Source organism: Cajanus cajan, chromosome 1 (assembly GCF_000230855.2).
Source record: "Cajanus cajan strain Asha chromosome 1, NIPB_CcT2T_4, whole genome shotgun sequence".
In the NCBI taxonomy this organism is placed as follows: Eukaryota; Viridiplantae; Streptophyta; class Magnoliopsida; order Fabales; family Fabaceae; genus Cajanus; species Cajanus cajan.
The window spans coordinates 49,034,308-49,055,711 of NC_138517.1; the positions used below are offsets into that span (position 1 = coordinate 49,034,308).

The following is a 21,404-nucleotide window of genomic DNA, read 5'->3' on the forward strand; positions in this document are numbered from 1 at the left end:
GTAAGAAGCATGTGCCATTTTTCTTTTTCAGCTAATTGTTTGTATTATATGTGTACAAGTGAAGAATAATTCTCACCTTACATCGATTAGTGAGGTGGTTAGAATAATGTGTATAAGTGAAGAACAATTCTCATCTTACAAACTGGTTTTGTAAGGATGATTTAGACTTAAACACACAATTCTTGCAATTTCTATATGGTATCAAAGTCTATCCTAGGTAGTGTTGTTTGGTTTATCAGGCCACTTGTTATTTGGCCGTCATCAAATCACTTACAATATCCATTCATGCAAACTATAATATATACACTTCAGAAGTCCAATTCTTAGTGTGAGGATGTGTTTTAGAGATCTCACATCGACTAGTGAGATGGTCATACTAGTGTGTATAATTGGGGAGTGATCCTCACCTTACAAGCCAATTTTGTAAGGATGAGTTAGACCCAAACATAAAATTCATGCAATTCCTATAAAGGAAAATTGAGAAAAGTAAAACACCAACTTAAAAGAACTATTTAATATCTCTACCCATTTGAAAATCCAAATTTTAAAAGAATTCTTTTTGAGTGTATCATCAATCAACTATGTGGAATGTTCTGTCATAGACCAACTCTCTCCAAATCTTAAGCTGTTAAGTAGAGGTCTATCATTGATCTTTGTCTCTCTTAACACAACTGTTCACACAAGAGTCTTTGGGCTTAAAGTGAGGACAATGCCAAGACTCACTTTCTCTGTGCTTAAATTTATTATTGTTATGAAGAATTGGGAGCATGAGAGTAGAGTTTTACTCTGTAACTTGTTCGCTATAATCACTGTATTTTCAACTATTTAGTTCAGGCTTGTCAAGTGACAATTGTACTTTGTAACATACTCCTAGCCTTTTTGGTTTCTTGTGTATATATAGCTAATCTTTGATCTTTTATAAGTGCGTAATTGATTTTCTCAGAATACGAAGCTTCTTTTCTTACTTTTTCTCAGCAATCTAATATAGTACCATGAGCACGATTCTAACACTAGATCCAAGCTCCAAGGTTTTTGATCAAAATCCTCTTCCTCCACCTCCATTGGTCAATGCGGGGCCTATTTCTGCCTTCCCACTGGTATCAAATGTGGTGGCTGCTAATTTTTCTCATTCAATTTCTGAAAAAATTGATTTGAAAGATCATCTTCTATTGATTTAGCAAGTTAAACTAGTGATTAAAGGCCATCAATTACGTCAGTACCTTGTAAATCCCCAAATTCCTCGAAAATACCTAAATATTGCCAATTATGAGGCTTGTAGAATTTTTGATTCCTACCTTGCTTGGGAACACGAAGATCAACTCCTTCTCTTGATGCAATCCTCAATCTCACGTGAAATGCTTGTGCATGTGTTGGTTGTAAAACCTCGTGGAAGCTTTAGGATAAAATCCATGCCAACTTCCATTTGCACAGATGCTCATCAATTTCTCATTGAGCTTTGCAACACTATGTAGGAAAATAGCATGATCTTTGAATTATTTTTCCTCGTATTAAACCCTTGGTTGATGCTCACATTGCAATTGGCAATGCAATATCTCCTAAAAAGCACCTCAATATCATACTTAAAGGCTTGTTGGAAGAGTACAAATCCACCGTCTTTAATCATTAGCAAGTTTAGTCCATTTTTGATCAATGATGTAGAAACTCTCTTGTTGGCGCAAGAGGCTCATCTGGATAAGCTTAAGAAGACTCAAGCCTCTGTTAACATTGCCAAGTCTGGTTCATCTGCTTTGCCTCTGCCTTCAAATCTGCTACAAGTTAATGTCGCCAAACACACTTCTAACCTACATTTGATTCTTTTGCTGGTAGAAGCAATTTCTCTTCTTGTGGTAATCAATCTAGTTATGGTAGCCATTTTGGTGGCCATTGGGGTTGAGGTTGTTCTATTATTTAGTGTCAAGTTTGCCATGAGTATAGCCATGATGCCTCAATTTGTTATCATAGGTTTGAGGAGCACTTTGTTCCTATTGTACCACATGACACTCCAGGCTATGGTAATTTTGTGCCAACTCTGTGGTACTTGAATCGGTGGCCATCATACTCATTTCAATCTTCATGTCCTTTTTCTCATGTTCCAGCTATGCCACACTTTGTCCTTCCTCTATGAATTGGATTGGATTAGGCCTCCTTCACAGCCAGCTCCAATATCTGCTCTTAGGCCTCAAGCTACGCTCACTGGTGTTGATTCTCTTGCACAAGCACATTGGTATCTTAAATTGGGTGTCTCTCATCATGTTACTAATGCTTCACAAAACATTCAACAACAAACTCCTTTTGAAGGACCAGATCAAATTGTTATGGGAATGGTCTGGGCCTTAGTATTCATTTTGCAATTACTAATTTTTTTCCTATTAATTCCAAAATTCCAGTTGTGCTCAATAATCTGTTATATAAGTGTTAGTCAATTTGCTAAAAATAACTCTGTTTTTTGAGTTTCATCTATCTTTCTACTTGGTTAAATTCAAAGGGTACCAAGGAGGTTCTCCTCAAAGACACAATGGATCCTGATGGTCTTTATCAATTTCCATCCATACTATATATGTCAACTATCTCCAACTTTCATACTTTTGATTACTTGGATATACTTGAATATCAAACTTAGAATGATTGAATGCTAGAGGAGGTTGATCCTCAACCCTTTATTTATAATGATTAGAAATAAATTACAATTATGATGAGATCCCTTTATTATAGGGATTATACAATCAGACATTAAATACAATAAAACGGTAACTTAACAAGAATAATAAAAACAAAAATATGAAATAATAATGGTAGAGATCAAATGAAAATCTGGAACAAATCTTAGATGGTAATATTGATCAAATCTCAACACTCCCCCTTAAGCTGGAGCATATAGATCATAAACCTCTAGCTTGGAACAAATGTAGGATATCCTCAGCCCTCTGAGAGACCTAGTAGAAATATCTGTTGGCTAATCATTAGAATTGACAAAAGAAGTGGTAACGTTTTCAAAAACTATCTTCTCCCGCATAAAATGACTATCAATTTCAATGTATTTTGTTTGCTTATGGAAGACTGGATTAGATGCTATGTGCAAGGTTGCTTGGTTGTCACAAATAAGTTTCATGTACTCAATTTTGCAAAACTAAAGTTCACTTCGGAGTTGCTTTGGCCAAATCAGCTCACAAATAGTAATAGACATAGCACGGTGTTCTGCCTCTGCACTAGACCTTGGCATAGTTTGTTGTTTCTTACTCTTCCATGAAATTAGATTTCCACCAATTAAAACCCAATATCTAGAGGTTGATTGGCTATAACTTAGGGAACCAGACCAATCTACATCTGTATATACTACAATATCAATGTAACCTCTATTGTCATAAACTAACCCTTTTATAGGAGACCCTTTTATATATCTCAAAATTTGAACCACAACATCCTAGTGACTTTTGCATGGAGAATTGAGAAATTGACTAACAATGACTACATAGGATATGTCAGGTCTAGTCATGGTAAGATAATTCAATTTCCCAACTAGTCTACGGTATCTTTTTGGATTCGGGAAAGACTCCCCCTAATCTGGCATAGGCTTGGTATTTGGATTAGTGTTGTCAAATGGCCGTTATGGCAGCGCCATAACGGTATGGCAGCGCCATAACGGTATGGCAGCTGCTGTCGCGATCCCTTATGGCTGTTTGGCCTATGTATGGAGGGGAATTTTGCATATGGCGGCCATTACGGCGATAACTGCATGGCGGTCCAAGGCATTCATGGCACCGTTATGGGCCTCAATTTTTCATTTTTTCTGGTTTGGGCCCGAGTTCTTTCCTAGGTTGGGCGACCCATTAACTTAATTTTGTAAAATAGGGTTGCTGTAGCCTGTAGAAACCCTAATGCACATTGGCCTCTCCTTCGTGCAACCATAGTAGTCAATAGTGGGCGGAGCGGCCGCAATCGCGGCACATCGGAGCAGAGCGGCCCAACCCCACCATTTGGATGCTGTCGTGTCGCAGATGAGTGTCGTGGCCAGAGCGGCCAGAAACGCGAGAATCGCGGCGCTTTTTCTGACCTACCCTTCATTAAGGGTAAGTTTGTATTTTCGTTGGGCTTTATTTGCCCTAATTTTACCCCTCCCTCTCGCGGAAGTCTCCCTTTTCTCACTCGCGCACTCCCTCTCCTCTCTCTCTACTCTCGCACTCCCTGGACGTTCGTTTCTTCTCTGTCGAGGCAATCGTCCAGCTCCGACACTGTTCCGACGGTCCTCCAGCTCCGACGCCGCTGTCCAGCTCCGTCGCTTGTCCAGCTCCGACGTCGTCCAACTCCGACGCGCCTCCAGCTCTGACGCCGACGCTCCAGCAGCTCAAACGTGCCCTCTTCGTGCCCCGTCTATTTTATATTTCATGTTTTCAACAGATTTTTTTTTAATTTCTCATTAAATTTAATTAAGCAGAATTTTTTTTAATTTCTGAATAAATTTAATTTAGCAGATTTTATTTTTAATTTCTGATTAAATTTAATTCAGCGATTTTTTTTTAATTTTTAATTAAATTTATTTTAGCAGATTTTATTTTTAATTTCTGATTAAATTTAATTCAACAATTTTTTTTTAAATTTCTAATTAAATTTAAATCAGCAGATTTTTTTAATTTTTAATTAAATTTGTTTCAGCAGATGTTTAATGCATGAAGTTAGAGTTTGTTTTTAGCTTTTATATATATATTATTAATTATTTAATATATATAAATTAATATTAAAATAGAGGTTATCCCGCTCCGCGTCATCCCGCTATCCCGTTTTTAGGGTCGACCGCTCCGCTCCGCTATCCGGGATTGACTACTATGCGTGCAACACACACTTCCTCCCCTTCCGCATGCATGAGTCTTCTCTTCCACCTTTGCGCGCCCGATTCTTCCTTTTCCCCTCCGTGTGACTACTTCTTCCTCCATGCACAACTGTTGCTCCTTTGCTCGCGATCACTCCTTTTCCCTCTACATGCGATTCTGCTCTACTCCTTCTCCCTCTGCACGCCTCCTCCGTCGCTGCCACCACTGCATCCGTCGCTGCCACCACTGCATCCGTCGCAACCACCATAGTCTATTACAATGTCAGGAGATGCAGAATCAAACACCCAGCCACAAACAGTGTCGTCTTCCAATTCCAGTAATTCTAAGAGGAGTGATGTTGCTTGGAAGCACAGTACACCAGTGAGAGAGAATGATACAAATGAGATTCTTTGTACCTATTATCGGAAGGTTATGAAAGGAGGTATCACAAGGGTGAAACAACTTTGTATTGGAAAAGCGGGCAATCTTACAACTTGTTTGATGGCTCCTGAAGCTGTCAAGGTTGAGATAAGGGCAGCTATGGATGGTAAGAAGCAGAGGCAAAATGAAGCATTCAAGAAGGCAATGCAAGAGATTGAAGCATAATGTGAAGAAGGATTTATGGAATTTGGATGTTTTGATTCTCTGCTACCTCCAATGGGTGATTTTAGATTGAAGGATATTAGGAAGGGTCCTATGGACCTTTACAATCAATCTCAATCTACAGCTACAAAAAATAGGAAATACAAGGTGGTGCAAGCGGACATAAGAGAGCTTTGTGATAAAAAAGCTACAGAAAGGGTGTATCAACATATAGCATGCTTTTGGTACCAAGCTGACATTCCTTTCAACTTGATAAAGTTGGAAAATTTTTCAAGATATGCTTCATGAAATTGGGCATTTTAGGAAGCATTTGAAAGCTCCTTCCTATCATGACATTAGAGTACCACTCCTTCAAAAAGAGGTGGAGTACACTAATGAATTAATGAAGCCACTAAAGGATCAATGGGAAAGTTTTGGGTGTTCCTTAATGTCAGATGCTTGGACTGATAGGAAACAAAGAAGCATAATCAACTTTTTGGTGAACTCCTCTTCTGGGACAATGTTCTTAAGGTCGGTTGATGCATCTGACTATGTAAAGGCCGGTGAAAAGATATTTGAGTTGCTGGATTCTATTGTGGAGGAGATTGGAGAGGAAAAGGTTGTCCAAGTTATAACAGACAACGAAAGTAATTATGTTCTTGCTGGTAGGTTTCTAGAGGAAAAAAGAATTTTTTTTTTATTGGACTCCTTGTGCTACACATTGTATAGATTTGATGTTAGAGGACATTGATAAGCTGCCCAATATAAAGAAGACCATTCAGCGAGCTATCTCTCTTGTTGGCTTCATTTATAGCCATTCAAGCACTTTGAGCATGTTGAGGTTCTTTACTGGTGGGAGGGAGTTAGTGAGGCATGCAATCACTCGATTTGCAACATCTTATCTTTCGTTGAAGAGGATTCATCAAGAGAAAACTAATCTTCAAAAGATGTTTGTGTCAGAAGAGTGGAATGAAAACAAGCTAGCAAAGGAGGCCAAGAGAAAGGAAGCCACTAAAACTGTCTTGATGCCTAGTTTATGGAAGAATGTAGTTTTCATTCTGAAAGTGATGGCTCCTCTTGTGAAAGTGCTTAGGCTTGTGGATAGTGAGAAAAAACTAGCCATGGGCTACATATATGAGGCAATGGACAAGGCAAAGGAAACCATTATGAAATCTTTTAAAAATGAAAGAAAATACAAGAATGTGTTTGCAATCATTGATAAAAGATGGGATATTCGGCTTCATCGCCCTTTACATGCTGTTGGTCACTTTTTGAACCCGGAGTTCTTTTATGCCAACCCACAGATGGAGTTTAATGGTGAGATTATTAGGGGTTTGTATGATTGTATCAATTGCTGGGAGATTTGGAGATGGAGAAGATTGTTCATAAGGAGTTGGCTCACTATAAAGCTGTGAGTGGTATGTTTGGGCCCACAACTGCTATAGCAATGAGAGGTGAAGTTGCATTGGGTAAGAGACAAAATATTGCAACTTTTGAACTTTTATTCTTTAAGTCATTTTCTCAAGTTTTGTGTTTAACATATTTTGTTTGCATTTGTAGCTCAATGGTGGCGGATGTATGGTTCAGATACTCCATATTTGCAACAACTTGCAATAAGGATCCTTAGCTTGACCTGTAATGCTTCAGATTGTGAACGTAATTGGAGCGTCTTTGAGCAAGTAATTAATTTCTTAATTCCTATTTAAAGTCAACAATCAATGTCTTGCTTATTATTCCTTAAGTAATAAGTTTTTATTTAATTGTTTTAGGTTCATACTAAGAGAAGGAATAGACTTGAGCATAAAAGACTACATGACTTGGTATTTGTCAAGTATAATCAAGCACTCCATCAAAGGTATAACCTTAAGGATGAAATCGATCCAATTAGTCTCAATGGGATTGATGATTGCAATGAGTGGCTAATTGGAGAGATGGATGGGGAAGAAGGTGAAGATGAGAGGGTTCATGAAGGAGATGATGACCTTACTTGGAGACAAGTTTATCAAGCTTTGGGACTTGGTGAGCCTAGACAATACACTAGGCGTCACAAAAGGAGAGGGGAAAGTAGGAACATCTACTAATCCTTCTAAAAGAGCCAAAGGAGTAGCTTCAAAGAACAAGGGGAAAAGGGTTGAAGAAGTTGAGGCATTAGAAGATTCTAGCAATGAGGAGGAGGAATTAGTGCCAAATGCTAATTTCATACATTCAGATGGAGAAGAAGCTGAATGATTTTTAAATGAGCAACATCATCTAGTGGAGAAGAAGCTAATTTCATACATTCAAATGGTGAAGAAGCTAATTTCATACATTCAAATGCAGACATTGATGAGGATGAAGAGGATTAAACAAAATAGTTTTAGGAATTGTCATTGTGTTTTGCTATTTTTTAACATTGTTTCTTTGTTTTGATGGCTATTTAATCCTTTTGTTGGTTAGGAATTTATGTTTTTTTATGATGACTATCACTAGATTATGAATGCCATGAATTTTAGATTGTTATATTGTTGGTTTTAATATATGTGTTTGTTATTTTTCTGTTTTTGCATCATATTATATATATATATATATATATATATATATATATATATATATATATATTTTTTTTTTTTTTTTTTTTGTCCGCCATAGACTGCTATGGCGGCTGCCATGGCAATATAGCACTTAAAGGTCCTTGCTGCCATCTGCTGTATAACCTTACTAATAACCTTGATTTGGATCCATGGGAGTGTTTATGGGCTTACAATCTAGCATCTCAATCTCTTATAAGATGTCGAGGGCATATTTTCTTTGAGATATGGCAACACCTAGAAAATATTTAAGTTGGTCTAAATCCTTAGTTTGAAAGTGTTGAAACAAATGTCTTTTAAGGTCCTGGATACCCCAGTGGTTATCTCCTATAATAACAATATCATCTACATACACCACAAGATAAATGCATTGGTTAGTGAAGGAAAGTCTGTAAAAAAAAATTGTTTGGTCGAACTCCCTACAAGTCATGCCAAAGTTTTGGAGAACATAATTAAATCTTCTAAACCATGCTCTTGGACTTTGTTTGAGATCGTATAAGGCTTTGCGTAACTTGCAAACAAAGCCACTAGACTCTCCTTGAGCAGTGAACTTGGGAGGTTGCTCCATATAGACTTCTTCGGCTAAATCATTGTGTAGAAATGCATTTTTGATGTCCAACTAATAAAGAGGCGAATGTTGCATAGCTGCCATGGACAAAAAGAATAGAGACCATCTTGGCGGCCAGAGAAAAGGTATCACTATATTCTAGGTCAAAATTTTGTGTGTAGCCTTTGGCTACAAGTTGTGCTTTCAACCAATCAATTTGTCCATTAGGTCCAACTTTGATAGTAAGGAACCAACAACAACCAACTAGAGATTTTCCTAGAGGTGGAGGAACAAGAGCCCACGTCTTGTCATATTTTGGAGCTTGCATCTAATTAGTCATCGCTTGTTGCCAACCTGGATGTGAAAGTGCTTCCTGAACATTTTTTGGAATAGAAACATAGGAAAAAGTAGACACAAAGGCATAGTGGGAAGGAGAAAGACAGTGATAACTTAAGAAATTATACATGGGGTGAAGGTGTGAGTAGAACAATTACCTTTATGGATGTCAATGGGTAAGGGAGAGTCGATTGCTGTAGGATAGGTGATTGGATCAGGAGATGAAGCATTGACCTCTTCATTAAGAGTTGCTTCTACATGTGGAGGTCTAGGGTGGTGATGATAAGTAAGAAGGGGAGGGGTCAGGAGAGGGGAAGGAAACTGTTATGTGAGGAATAATAGGAGGAATAGGTAGTATTTGGGAAATATGGACATCAAAGGAGATGGATGAGGTGAAAAAGGGAGTATATTCAAAGAAAGTGACATCAACAGACATGTAAAAAGTGTTGGTTGGCAGGAGAGTGGCATTGATAATCTTTTTAGGTTCGTGAATAACCAAGGAAGGTGAATTTGATTGCACGAGCCTTCAACTTATCAAGATCGGGAGTGAGATCATGAACAAAACAAGTAGAATAAAAAACATGAGGAGGAATATGAAACAAAGGCTCATCAGGAAATAAAGTAGAATGAGGATGGTTTTACCAATAGAAGAAGAGGGCACAATTATTATATTGTATGAACATTGATATATATGATGACACGTATCTTACAAGTATCGTATCCTATATATTTTAAAATAATCGTATCGTCGTATCGGATGTGTCGTATCCGATACGCGTATCATATCGGTGCATCATAGAAGATAACCAACTATAAGAACAACATCCTCCCAAAATTTTAAAAGTGCATTTGAGTGAATTAAGAGGGTACGCACAATGTCAAGAATATGTCAATGCTTGCATTAGGCAACACCATTTTGTTGTGGTGTGTAAGGACAAGAGGAGTGGTGGAGTATACCATGGGATGTCATTAACTGGGATGACCTAGTGATGATGGAGTAGACTAGGAGACTCGATAGCGGTGCATGCAACAACTTTGGGTGGGTGGAAGTAGTAGAGACCATGTGCTTCATATTCTGCGCCAATCATTTGACTTGTACTCCAGTCTTGTATACAAAAAGAGTAAGAAAAATGGTAATAGAATAATTAAGAGTGTGGATGAGTTGGTTAACAGATAAAAGGTTAAAAGGAGACTTGGGTGCAAAAAGAAAGATTTTAATGATAATGAAGGAGTGGTGGTGGCTTGACCAATAGCTATGATGGGGGTTTTAGATCCATTAGTTAGGGTGATGTGGTGGGAAGATTTAGTTTGTGACAAGTTGAAGACAAGTGAGGGATTACTAGCTATGTGATCGGAAGCACCAAAGTCGAGGATCCAAGATCCAACAAAAGGTGAGTGAGATAGGAAAATTGTTTAATTACCAAAATGAGCAATTGTGGCAGAAGTGTGTTGGGTTGTCCTGTATTGGAGATAGTCTTTGTATTCAGCATCTAACAAGAGTATTTTGGGTGAGGATTCTGCCATCAAGACAAAGTTACATGTGAATGAACAGTACCAAGGGAGGATGAATAGTGGAAGAAAAGTCAAATAGCCCAATTGACCTTCGTCAAGGTGGAGAAAGGAAGCTTTGCTCAAAATCAACGACTTCTATTTTTGGTGTCAGTGGTTTGACCTCAAATGGAGGCAGTTGTTAGCACAACCAAATCAATGACAACCTTCTTGGACAGGGGAAAGAGTTTTATCAAGCCCACAGGATGTGAGCTCTAGTACCAACTTGAATATCAGACTTAGAATGATCTGAATTCTCGAATGATTCCTTGACCCTTTTATTTGTAATGATTAGAAATAAATTACAATAATGATGACATCCCTTGATTATAGGGATATCAGACATTAAATTAAAATAAAATGATAACTTAACAAGAATAATAAAAATAGAAATATGAAATGATAATGATAGAGATCAAATGGAAATCATGAACAAATTTCAAATGGAAATCTGGATCAAATCTCAACGGATATCAAATCTCTAATATCATGCCATGTCATAGATCAATGATTTAAAAAAGCTTAAATTATTATGCAGGGCTTTATGAATTGTTTTGTACCTTAACTACATGTATCATTTCTATTCTCTTAATCAAAGGTTCTAAATGAACTTATTATAAAATAAAGATGTAAAACCATTGTTGAGACTCCATGTAACTGCTTAAGCTTTTGGAACTTGGAAGGGTTTGTCTTTGACAAAACTTATCATTTTGAAATGTCTGTTAGATGGATGTAGAGTCTCTGATTGTCATAGCTTTATATCCTCTCCCTGATTTATGTTATGACATTTACTTAATATTTTCTATTTAATTTAATCATTTTGCAATTCAGAGGAAATCCACAGAGAATAGATACTGCCTCCTCCAACAAGCGAATTATATTTACTTATGAGCAGGTACTAGGAAATATATTTTATTGATTTTTAATTTTTGATCATCTAATATTGTCAATTTCTCATTAATATGGAGAAAACCTAGTTTTGTTTTTAATTACATTGGCTTGTCTTACTAAAAGATGTATTAGATTAGTGAAGAGAACTATTAGGGATTACTATGTCCTGAGACATCATTTTCATTGAATTGATATGCAAACAGTTCATCTTAAGAAAAATATTTTCTCTGTTTAGATGTGGAAATAATAAACATCATCAAACATGTGTTTATGTTTGATAATATTTATTTGTTCTATTGTTTATGGAATATCTTACTGCATTGTACTGGTATTCAGTGTCTGATGTATATGTACCATTATCCTGATATATGGTATGACTATGCTACATGGCATGCAAAAGGTGGTTCGATAGATGCTGCAATCAAAGTATTTCAAAGGGCTCTGAAGGCTCTCCCTGGTTCGTAGCATTTTTCCATATCTAATTCTGTTGAATTTTCAGATATTGTTTTTAGTGCCTGCATATATTTTACTCAACATTTTGATTCTTGCCCGTAGGACAATTGCTTTCTAAGTTGTGATACACATATATGATAAAGAAATTTGTCATCTATAGTACGAAATTATATGGTTACATAGACACATAATGTATGACATTCAGAGCTCTTTTTCTGATATATATATATCCTTTGATTCTGAATACTTCTCGTGTTAACAATTCTTGATCTTTGGTTTAGACTTCATCTCATTGAAGGCTTATCTTAATTCTGCATCTACATGTTTTGTCTCTCTGTTATGCTTATTTTTGTCTCTCACCTCTTTGGTCTTTGTCATTTCATTTGTGAACAGATTCAGAAATGCTACGATATGCATATGCAGAGCTAGAGGAGTCCCGTGGAGCAATTCAGGTATGACAGGTTGGACAAATGTGTTGCAAAAAGTGACAGTGATTATTGTCACCGAGTATTATGGGAGTTTATGCATCATTAGAAAGATTAAGATTTAAGAGTCATTGGGCATAGTTAATTCTTTATTTCTGTCCTTGTAAATGAAAAATGTATTTTTTATTATGTATTTAGATATCAAGGATGCTGAGTACTCTCACTCAAGCAATTCACAGAACCTTTCCAAAATATTTTCTGGTTCTCAAGTATATGCTTCAAAGATTCTTGTTATTCTTGTTTTTTTTTTTAAATCTTTAACTATATTTATATCCTTCTTTTTTTGTTTTATGTCAGGCTGCAAAGAAAATATATGAAAGCCTTCTGGGAGATGGTGTCAGTGCAACAGCACTTTCTCATATTCAAGTACATAAATTAGTTTGCTAATGTTTTTAGTGCTAAATAGTGGTGTTGGATGCGTGTACATGGATATATATGTTCATCGATTTGTCTTCTGATATTGAGTTTTGAAAATCACTGAACAAGTCTTTAGACATGAGATTGTCAGAAATTTAAATATTTTGCTTGTTCAAATTCTTGTTTTGATTCTCTGGAAGTTTGTAGTTGTCCATGTATTTTATCTATTGCATTTTGTGGTGGATTCCACACAGATACCTTGTATCCTCACCGTTGTTCATTACAGAAGTTATGGGTGTAATAGATTAATTTTTTATTTTTTTTTCACTCTGCCTTAACCTCCTTTATCAATATTCTTAAAGGATTTGTGCAGTTCATTTTAATGCTTGTTTAATAGATTTTATTGCAAAGAATTTGACATCTATTTCATGTTTCAGTTCATGCGTTTTTTAAGAAGAACTGAAGGTGTTGAAGCTGCTAGGAAGTACTTTTTAGATGCTCGCAAATCTCCAAGCTGTACATATCATGTTTATGTTGCTTATGCTATGATGGCATTTTGTCTCGACAAGGATCCCAAGGTTCCTACTATTTTCTCTTTTTGTGTGCGTGTGTATTTTAGTCAGGTAGTGGGATTATGTATTCCTATAAAATCATGTTTGATAATAATTATTCTGCTGGATGTATAACCTGGAAATTTTTTTGGTGCTTGGAATGGTAGAATATGTTGTTCTACATATATAAAAGTGTAAGTGTTTGTAGGTGTGTAAAAATTTAGGTATTTCAGAGCCTTTTGCTCTTGATACAACTGGGTCTCAGAATGAAGTAATATCTAACAATATAGAAACAATGCAAAGGATTTCAATCTTGCCCATTCTAGCTAATAACGTTGATATCCTTGGAGTTCTATACTTTAAAGTTTTAACTTTTAGCTAATAATTTGACTCAATACTTTTTGAATAACAATAAATATGATTGCTTTATTGGATTATTCATGCAGATGGCTCATAATGTTTTTGAAGCAGGGCTAAAACGCTTTATGCATGAGTCTGTTTATATTCTCGAGTGAGTTCTACCTTCCTCTTAACTCTGATAACTTTGTGCCGCCTTGTTCTCTTGATGCACACCTATATTTACTTGATATTTTATCCTCTTTTTAGTACAGAAATACAATAATCTGGATTTTCTTTCTTTCTTTCTTGGCAACCCAAAACCCCATAAATTGAACGGCCAGAACCAGGTGTGGAGTTTTACATCATAAAGAGATTGACATAGTTGACATTACATTAAACCTACTATTGTAATTCACCACACGAAAGCAATTTTTATGTTTGTTCTATATTGCAATTGATCTGGCTGATGTACGGACCCTAATATTGGTTGCTTTATTTACTCCAAAATTAAGAAGACTGAGATTCATGTGCCTCTTAGTGCAATGTGCTTTATGTTGTCATTTTGCATCATAGTTTGTTTATATACTGATTTATTTATTTACTTTTAATTTTGGAGGACATATTGTCAAATCATTAATTGTAATTTTCCTCATTATCTTAATGATAAATTCTTTTCCGTCCAAAAAGAATACTGATTGACTATTAAAAATATTTTCATGATTTTTCAGATATGCTGATTTCTTGACTCGTTTGAATGATGACCAAAATATACGTGCATTATTTGAGAGGGCATTAAGTTCACTTCCACCTGACGAATCAGTTGAGGTAGGCCTCACTTCCTATTTTCTTTTTCTTTTAAAAGAATTTTCTGGAACCTTAGAAGAAGTTAGTTAATAACATCAAGGTTAAGATTTTCTTTTTCCTTTTTAGATCAGGTACACGATGAAAGATTTTAGCTCTTTATCAAAAATCTATATTACGCTAAATATGTGCACACAAATATATGCTTTTATATGAGACTAGATACAAAACTCATGTTTGTGCTGCTTACATTTAATAATCATTTCAATCAATGTTGTCGAAATGGAGATCCTACGTGGGATTGGGAGTGGGTGGAAGATCATAAATCATAGAATTGTAATAAAGATTGTAAGATCATACCAGAAACACAATTATACTTTGCATATACACATGCATTAAAAATAATAGATAAAAAAAAGTAACATCTCAATTACAACATTTAACAAAGCTAGTAAACTTAAATTGAAATTCATAACCATAAGATCATATCCACCTGCAAGTCATAATTACTACTAAAACACAATAAATTGTCCAAAATGTAGAATCAATATATCTAGTCTAGCAAATCTTTCAAGACAAAATCATGAAATATAGGCCAGAGACCCCAGAGCATGAAAACCAAAACAGAGAAATTGAGAGAGGCCAGAGAACACCCATCCAGAACACAACTTGATGGACGAAAGACAATAGGCCACAACACGGGGCACAGGAACAGAGAGTATAGACAAGACCACCAGTCACTACTAACTCACCAAATACCAAAGTCCAAAAGTCCAGAACAGAGAGTAGAGAGCATTCATTGACTGGCTGACTCAGAAACGGAAACGAGAGGGAGAACAGGGAATGAAGGAGTGGGAGAGTGTGAAGAGGGAATGTGAAGAGGCATAGAAGTCTGTGCAAGCATGTGACAGAGGGTGAGAGAGATTAGGTAAATTGGGTTAGAATTAGTGTGTTTTTTTCTTTGAAATTCTTTTGAGAATCAGGTTGCAAAACCTGATCTACAAACCCAGATAAAACAAACAGAGCAGGATTGCACACAGATCCCATGATACTGCAATCTTATTCGCTGATCCCTCCAAATCCTGGTCCCAGTTTCAATCCAGCGTGGGTGGCCTTCCAAAAGCTTAAGATCGTGTATTTTTCCAATTTGAATACTACTAACCTAGGAAGCACCGACATGGCTAGCAACAGAGGTGTCAGGGTGTCCAACACTCCTCCCAAACCGACACACAGTGGACATGTGTTGGACACATATCTACAGTGTCTTTTTTTTTTTTTTTTTTTTTTTCTTTGGCTTTGATATGGTTGAAACAAACCTTAAATGGCTTGGACACGGTTATAGACATGATTACCTTTTTCTTACCAATCTTTTTAAAATTAAAAATAGAATTATAATAAATAAATTTCCTATTTTCTTTAAGTGTTAGTTAATTATTTTATGTAAAGTGACAAAGTTATAGTATTGATACCTCTTAATTACCAAATGTTGATCAATTTAGTAATTTTTTATGATATACATACACATACATATATATGTCGTGTCCCCATGTCCTATGTTTTTAGACTTTAGCTATATCTAGGTGTTTGTGTTGATGTTGTGTCTGTGTTGGAGTCGGTGCTTCACAGTTACTGACTTTTCATGACTTTTTTGAGGGAAGAAGTCAGTTCAAAAGAGTAATTTTTCCCTTTCCGTTTTGGAGAGGAAGCCTCCCTCAAGAAATCCCTAAGCTGAAACCCAAAGAGAGGATGAAAAAACAAAACAGTGAATATTTTACATTCTTAGATTGATATGTGTAATGATTTCCCTGTAGTATTCAGCATGTTTGATTATGCATTAATTGTACTTGTAGTTCTGAACATATTCAATCAGAGGATGTTGTTTGCTGATATTCAATTTACATGTAACTATTCTCATCTGTAGGTCTGGAAAAAGTTCACCCAGTTTGAGCAAACTTATGGGGATCTTGCTAGCATGCTCAAGGTAGTAGCTTCAAATTTGTTTCTATACAGCATCCTTGCAATAGCTGGTTGTTTCTTTAATGTCATTTTGATGATTAGGCTTATCAAAATATTCTTTGTGATCCCTGATCTTTTGAAAGAAAAGCCTTGAAGGAAAATATTGGGATAAGATGATTTGTAGATTGCATGGATTAGCAAATAGTTGACAATTGACATTGATTGAATAGGATTTTAGTCAAACATCCCACTTTTGCGCTGTTGCATTATGACTGCTTTTTTAAATGGACGGAAATTATTTGAAAGAGTACAACTCACTGTTCTCTTTCTAATTTTTCCATATCAATACTCAATAACTGGAACTAACCTAAATTCTTTGCCATTGTGTAATCAGACAGACTTTGTTTTTCAGCAATAATATGTAGAAATTAGATCTTGAGGGTTGCAAGAGAGTTCTATTAAAATAATGTCAATTCATAATATGTATTTTTTAAAAATATTTTTGTGAAGTGTAATCTTTTAGTTGCTTATGATTGTAGAATGGACCGAACATGGAAAGGCAGTAATCCACTTGTCACTTATCCTTGTAAAATTATATAGGTTGAGCAACGAAGGAAAGAAGCACTTTCTGGAGGGGAAGATGGTACGGCAGTATTAGAGAGTTCTCTGCAAGACATTGTATCACGGTACAGTTTTATGGATCTGTGGCCGTGCTCCTCTAATGATCTTGATCATTTATCTCGACAAGAGGTACAAGTCGTTAAATATTAGAAACATCTCATAGGTGATTTATTTCCATCTTAGTCCATGTCATAGTTGTTGCAAACATTAGAAATATTATGTGAAATTTGGGATACATGATAATGTGTATAATTCAATGGTTGGATTAGTTAAAATTATATTCTACAAAATGATATTGAAGGTGTAATTTAACAAACTTTGACATATGGTATCAACAGATCTTGACCATACATATATATATATATATATAATCATTGGGGATCTATATTCTAAAAATAATTCTTGATAGAATTATTTCACTCAATAATTCATTGTGTATATTGAATTTTATGGATCCAACTGTCAAATTAAAACTTTTATTGAATAGATAAAGCTTACGAATTTGTGCAAAGTTTGAAAACTACTTGATAGTTGATACTCTTGCAGTAACTTGATCCTCTGCCCCCACACACAGACACATATATCTCAATTTTGCATATGGTGGATATTAAATTGCTCTATCCAAACTAAGAATTTATAATTTAAGAAATTTGAATTTGTTGAAGATCTCACGTCGACAAGTGATATTGTCAATATAGATTATATAAGGAGGGAGTAATCATTTTATAAGTCATTTTGTAGGGTTGAGTTAGACTCAAATTTCACATCCTTAAGATAGTTTCAAAGCCTATTCTAATGATTGTTATTGGACTTATCGTGCCACTCCACTCATTATCGAACTACTCATAGATGTTCAATCGTATAAGCTTCACACGCAGGATATGTCCATTTCTAGACGAGAGGGTGTGTTAGAGATCTCACTAGTCATATGACCAAAATAGAGTATATAAATGGAGAACAATCCTTACCTTTCAAGCCGACTTTCTATAGATGAGTTAGGCTCATAACTCACTTTTCTAAAATTGCATATCCAAACAATCATATTAATTTTTTAACTTTTCCTTTAACATAAATTCTTATTATCTTTTTAGTAAGGCAATGTTTTTGGCAAACCATAATTTATTGAAAGTGCCTCCATGCAATTATTATGTTTAGAATTTAGATTGACTAGAATTAACCTATTTTTCTCGTGAATTCTTGTGCTTATATTAGTGACGTATACAGTAATTCAATTTTCATTTCTGCCTCTTTAGTGGCTTGCCAAAAATTTCAATAAGAAAGTGGAGAAGGCTATTTCGCTTAATGGGGTGACTCTTTTAGGTACTGATATTATATTCATTCTCTCACTTAGTTTCTCAATGTTTCTTATCATGTGGTGAATGATACAATAATTCTAACACTTAATTTCTCAATGTTTCTTATTAGTGCAGATAAGACATCTATGGCAAGCATTTCAACTACGACAACAAAAATTGTTTATCCTGATACTTCAAAGATGGTGATATATGATCCAAAACATACTCCTGGTAAACAACCCATACTGCCCAAAATTGAATTATGTTTTGTTCCAGTTAGTTACTGTGTTTCTTTTCCTGTGGGATAATTTCTTCTACTGTAACTCTGGAAGAGCTTGGTCTCCCAATCTTTTATATCATATATTGAGAGAATCTGGCCACTATGGTTTGATCTTCTGTGTTCAAAATAAATTCAATTTAGCAAGTATGACCTGGATTTTTTAATATTCATAATTTTAAACTTCTACCATTTAACTATTTATGTGTATGTTGCATATTTAATTATTGATATTTAGCACAAAAGACTGCATGACAAAAATGCAATGAAGAACATTTTTTCAGCATCGAATTATTGCCAAGATAGTTTAATATAAGAAGTTTAAGGAAGGAGTTATTATTTCCTGTTTTATAGTTCAAATTATTTCATTTTCCTCACTGAACAATATGACAAAAGATAACATGTTTATTTTCTTACGTGCAACTACACTTGGAGTGAAGACCTTGTCTAATCTAATTGGCAGTTGCAGGTTCTGGAACAAATGCATTTGATGAAATTCTTAAAGCTACACCACCTGGTTTGGTCGCATTTTTGGCAAATCTACCTGCAGTTGAAGGTAATTTCGAAAATTCTGTTGACTATTATTTCTTATCCATTATACTGTACTTCTTTTCTGAAATTTTATATGTAAATGTAAAAATGTATTGAAATGCCAATTAGAATGAGTTCTACTTATTGACTAGCCAATATTGGGAGGTATTTTATGGTAATTCTCCTTTTTTCTTCTTTGTTCCTACGTTGGTTCTTTTGTTTCTTCTTCTTCTTCTTCAGTATGCTTCCCTAAAGATTTTGTTATTTCCAAGTTTAAGCAATGCGTTTCTGGAATTTCTGCAACCATGAAGCTTTTCATTCTTAGTTTGTCAATGCTAGTGCTATCTACTGCAAGTTGGCTCTGAATTTTTACTTGTATGGTTTTATTGAATAAGTTAGATGAGTCTTGTATACATTCTCTGGGTTTGCCAAACATGGTTTTTAAAATGATATATTGCTGTTTTGATGGATTATAGAATGTTGGAAGCAAAGTGCCATAGCACAGTTAAGGAAAAAGTCATGACTTAACTATTTTCCCAGAGTTACTACCTTCACTATTATTTTTTCTTGCCAATTATTTCTCTCTGAAAGCTGTTGAGAAAATAAAATGTTTTCAAAATTCCTCTAGGTCCAATGCCAAACGTGGATATCGTGCTATCAATTTGTTTGCAGAGTGATTTACCAACAGGACAAAGTGGGAAAACAGGGATTCCAACACAAGTACAAAGTGGTAAAGCAGGGATTCCGGCACAGTTGCCAGCAGGTCCTGCTCCTGCTACAAGTGAACTTTCTGGTTCAAGCAAGTCTCACCCTGTTCAAAGTGGCGTATCTATGAAACCAACCAGTAATAGACAATATGGGAAAAGGAGGGATTTAGATAGTATGTGCACCGTTCATTTATACTAGATTTTATAATTATATTTTCTTTGGTCTTTTCTTTCCAATAATTCAATTTATATGTGTGCAATTCTACTCAAGTATTTGAACCGAGCTGTGGAATTTCTGGTACATTCTCTGCATTATCTAAAAGGGATTTTCGTGTTGTCGGTTTTGTAAGATTGAATGAATTAGTTTCATATTTTACTTTCGTAAGAACTATAATATCCATAGTTTGTCATGCATGACTTAGTTATCACTATGCCACTTTAAGAATTCATTTTATGCCACACCTTTTAAAACTAGTAATAGTAAGTAGGCATTATTGATTCTCTGTTAAAGCTGGGCTGGTAAGGCTAAATTGCTATGAAACGAAGTTTGTACAGAAGTCTAAAATTAACGTATCTGTATAATTTCTGCATGAATTGGTGCTCATATTTGCAGTATTGTTTTCTTTTGTGCCTAGTTTTAGTTCAACACAAGTAAACTTGTAGCAACAACAAATGAATTAACTAAATAAGTATTGTTTTGGTGGTTATAAATTGCACATCTCTAAGATTAGACACCAGTTTTCCAACTAGTACTGATTTGCTTTCTTTTTCATGTTTTGACTTCAAAATTAAATTCCCCACCATCTGATATCTATTATTGTAACAATGTTTAGGGCAAGAGGATGATGATACTACAACTGTCCAAAGTCAACCACTTCCCCGAGATGCTTTCCGGATACGTCAGTATCAGAAGGCTCGAGCCAGCAGTGCTTCACAAACAGGATCAGTTTCATATGGAAGCGCATTTTCCGGCGATTTATCTGGAAGCACTGGTTGATAAAGTATTGTTAAACCACTTTTTGGAGGCCAATGTAAATTTGAAAGACTTTCCATGAACACATAACATTATCCATTTGCCTGTAGGCTTATAGATAAATTATGAACATGATGTATATCCAGGTTCCTGCCTTCTTCATTTTCTTGTTTCTTAAAATTATATGACAAGGCAAAAGGACTACAATCTTTGCACTAGTGTAACATCAGCTCTTGGAAGCATTAATGCATCAAAAGGAGCTTGAACTTTCATGGAAGAACCATACTTGTCTCTGAAGTGCTAGAGTAGAGACTGATCTTGTAAAACTATTCTTCCCATGCAGGAATGTAACATCTTTTACAAAAATGTTGTGTATTTTTATTTTGCTATATTATTGGAGGTGCAAGAAACCCGGTTTCCTAATGAAGGATCAAGTTTTCAATATAATGATTGTACAACATTGGCAATTTAACATTTATTTTGTGAACATATTAGCACGCGGTCTTGCATCTTGAGATTTAATTGAATTGCTTTCTTTGCTTAGAGCATGAAGTGATGCTGAAAATTGAAACTGAAGTTCCTGTGGTCCAGTTGTAGTGTCTAACCTAACATAGTGTGTATATTTCAATTCCAAAAAGGATGAAATTGAATGACTTTTCCATGCACAGTAAAATGCTTCAAATTCTTGTAACCAAGAGGACTTTTAGATTTGTGAGAAAAAAAATAGTATTTTACAACGCAATTGCTTGACGTTAGATTTAAGTACAAAACAATCAAAACAA

At 35.3% G+C, this 21,404-nt stretch overlaps 2 protein-coding genes across 5 annotated transcripts in view; both read left to right on the top strand.

Annotated features, from left to right (window-relative positions):
• Positions 1 to 21,111, top strand: part of CSTF77 (Tetratricopeptide repeat (TPR)-like superfamily protein) — a 32,271-nt gene extending 11,160 nt beyond the window's left edge. For 2 of the 4 annotated variants that reach the window (XM_083061039.1, XM_083061049.1), the window contains exons 10-23: positions 11,217 to 11,280; positions 11,613 to 11,733; positions 12,123 to 12,181; positions 12,512 to 12,580; positions 13,009 to 13,149; positions 13,569 to 13,633; positions 14,190 to 14,286; positions 16,184 to 16,243; positions 16,819 to 16,968; positions 18,093 to 18,159; positions 18,270 to 18,365; positions 18,875 to 18,967; positions 19,571 to 19,822; positions 20,483 to 21,111. In XM_083061039.1, the coding sequence (XP_082917165.1) occupies positions 11,217 to 11,280; positions 11,613 to 11,733; positions 12,123 to 12,181; positions 12,512 to 12,580; positions 13,009 to 13,149; positions 13,569 to 13,633; positions 14,190 to 14,286; positions 16,184 to 16,243; positions 16,819 to 16,968; positions 18,093 to 18,159; positions 18,270 to 18,365; positions 18,875 to 18,967; positions 19,571 to 19,822; positions 20,483 to 20,646 (1,498 nt within the window). In that variant the 3' untranslated portion in view covers positions 20,647 to 21,111. The remainder of the gene's footprint in view (positions 1 to 11,216; positions 11,281 to 11,612; positions 11,734 to 12,122; positions 12,182 to 12,511; positions 12,581 to 13,008; positions 13,150 to 13,568; positions 13,634 to 14,189; positions 14,287 to 16,183; positions 16,244 to 16,818; positions 16,969 to 18,092; positions 18,160 to 18,269; positions 18,366 to 18,874; positions 18,968 to 19,570; positions 19,823 to 20,482) is intronic. The other 2 variants (XM_083061043.1, XM_083061053.1) reach the window with 1 other exon arrangement.
• Positions 8 to 11,210, top strand: LOC114915218 (uncharacterized). The gene is made up of 3 exons (XM_083061057.1): positions 8 to 6,856; positions 6,948 to 7,066; positions 7,157 to 11,210. Exons 1-3 carry the CDS (start codon positions 6,757 to 6,759, stop codon positions 7,466 to 7,468), a joined length of 531 nt encoding a protein of 176 aa, XP_082917183.1. The 5' UTR covers positions 8 to 6,756; the 3' UTR covers positions 7,469 to 11,210.
• Positions 21,112 to 21,404: the final 293 nt, after the last annotated feature.

Coding starts and splice junctions, on each gene's coding strand:
- LOC114915218 (XM_083061057.1), top strand. CDS start 6,757: ATGGAGAAGATTGTTCATAAGGAGTTGGCTCACTATAAAGCTGTGAGT. Junction 6,857..6,947: donor GAGAGGTGAAGTTGCATTGG/GTAAGAGACAAA, acceptor TTGCATTTGTAG/CTCAATGGTGGCGGATGTAT. Junction 7,067..7,156: donor ATTGGAGCGTCTTTGAGCAA/GTAATTAATTTC, acceptor TAATTGTTTTAG/GTTCATACTAAGAGAAGGAA.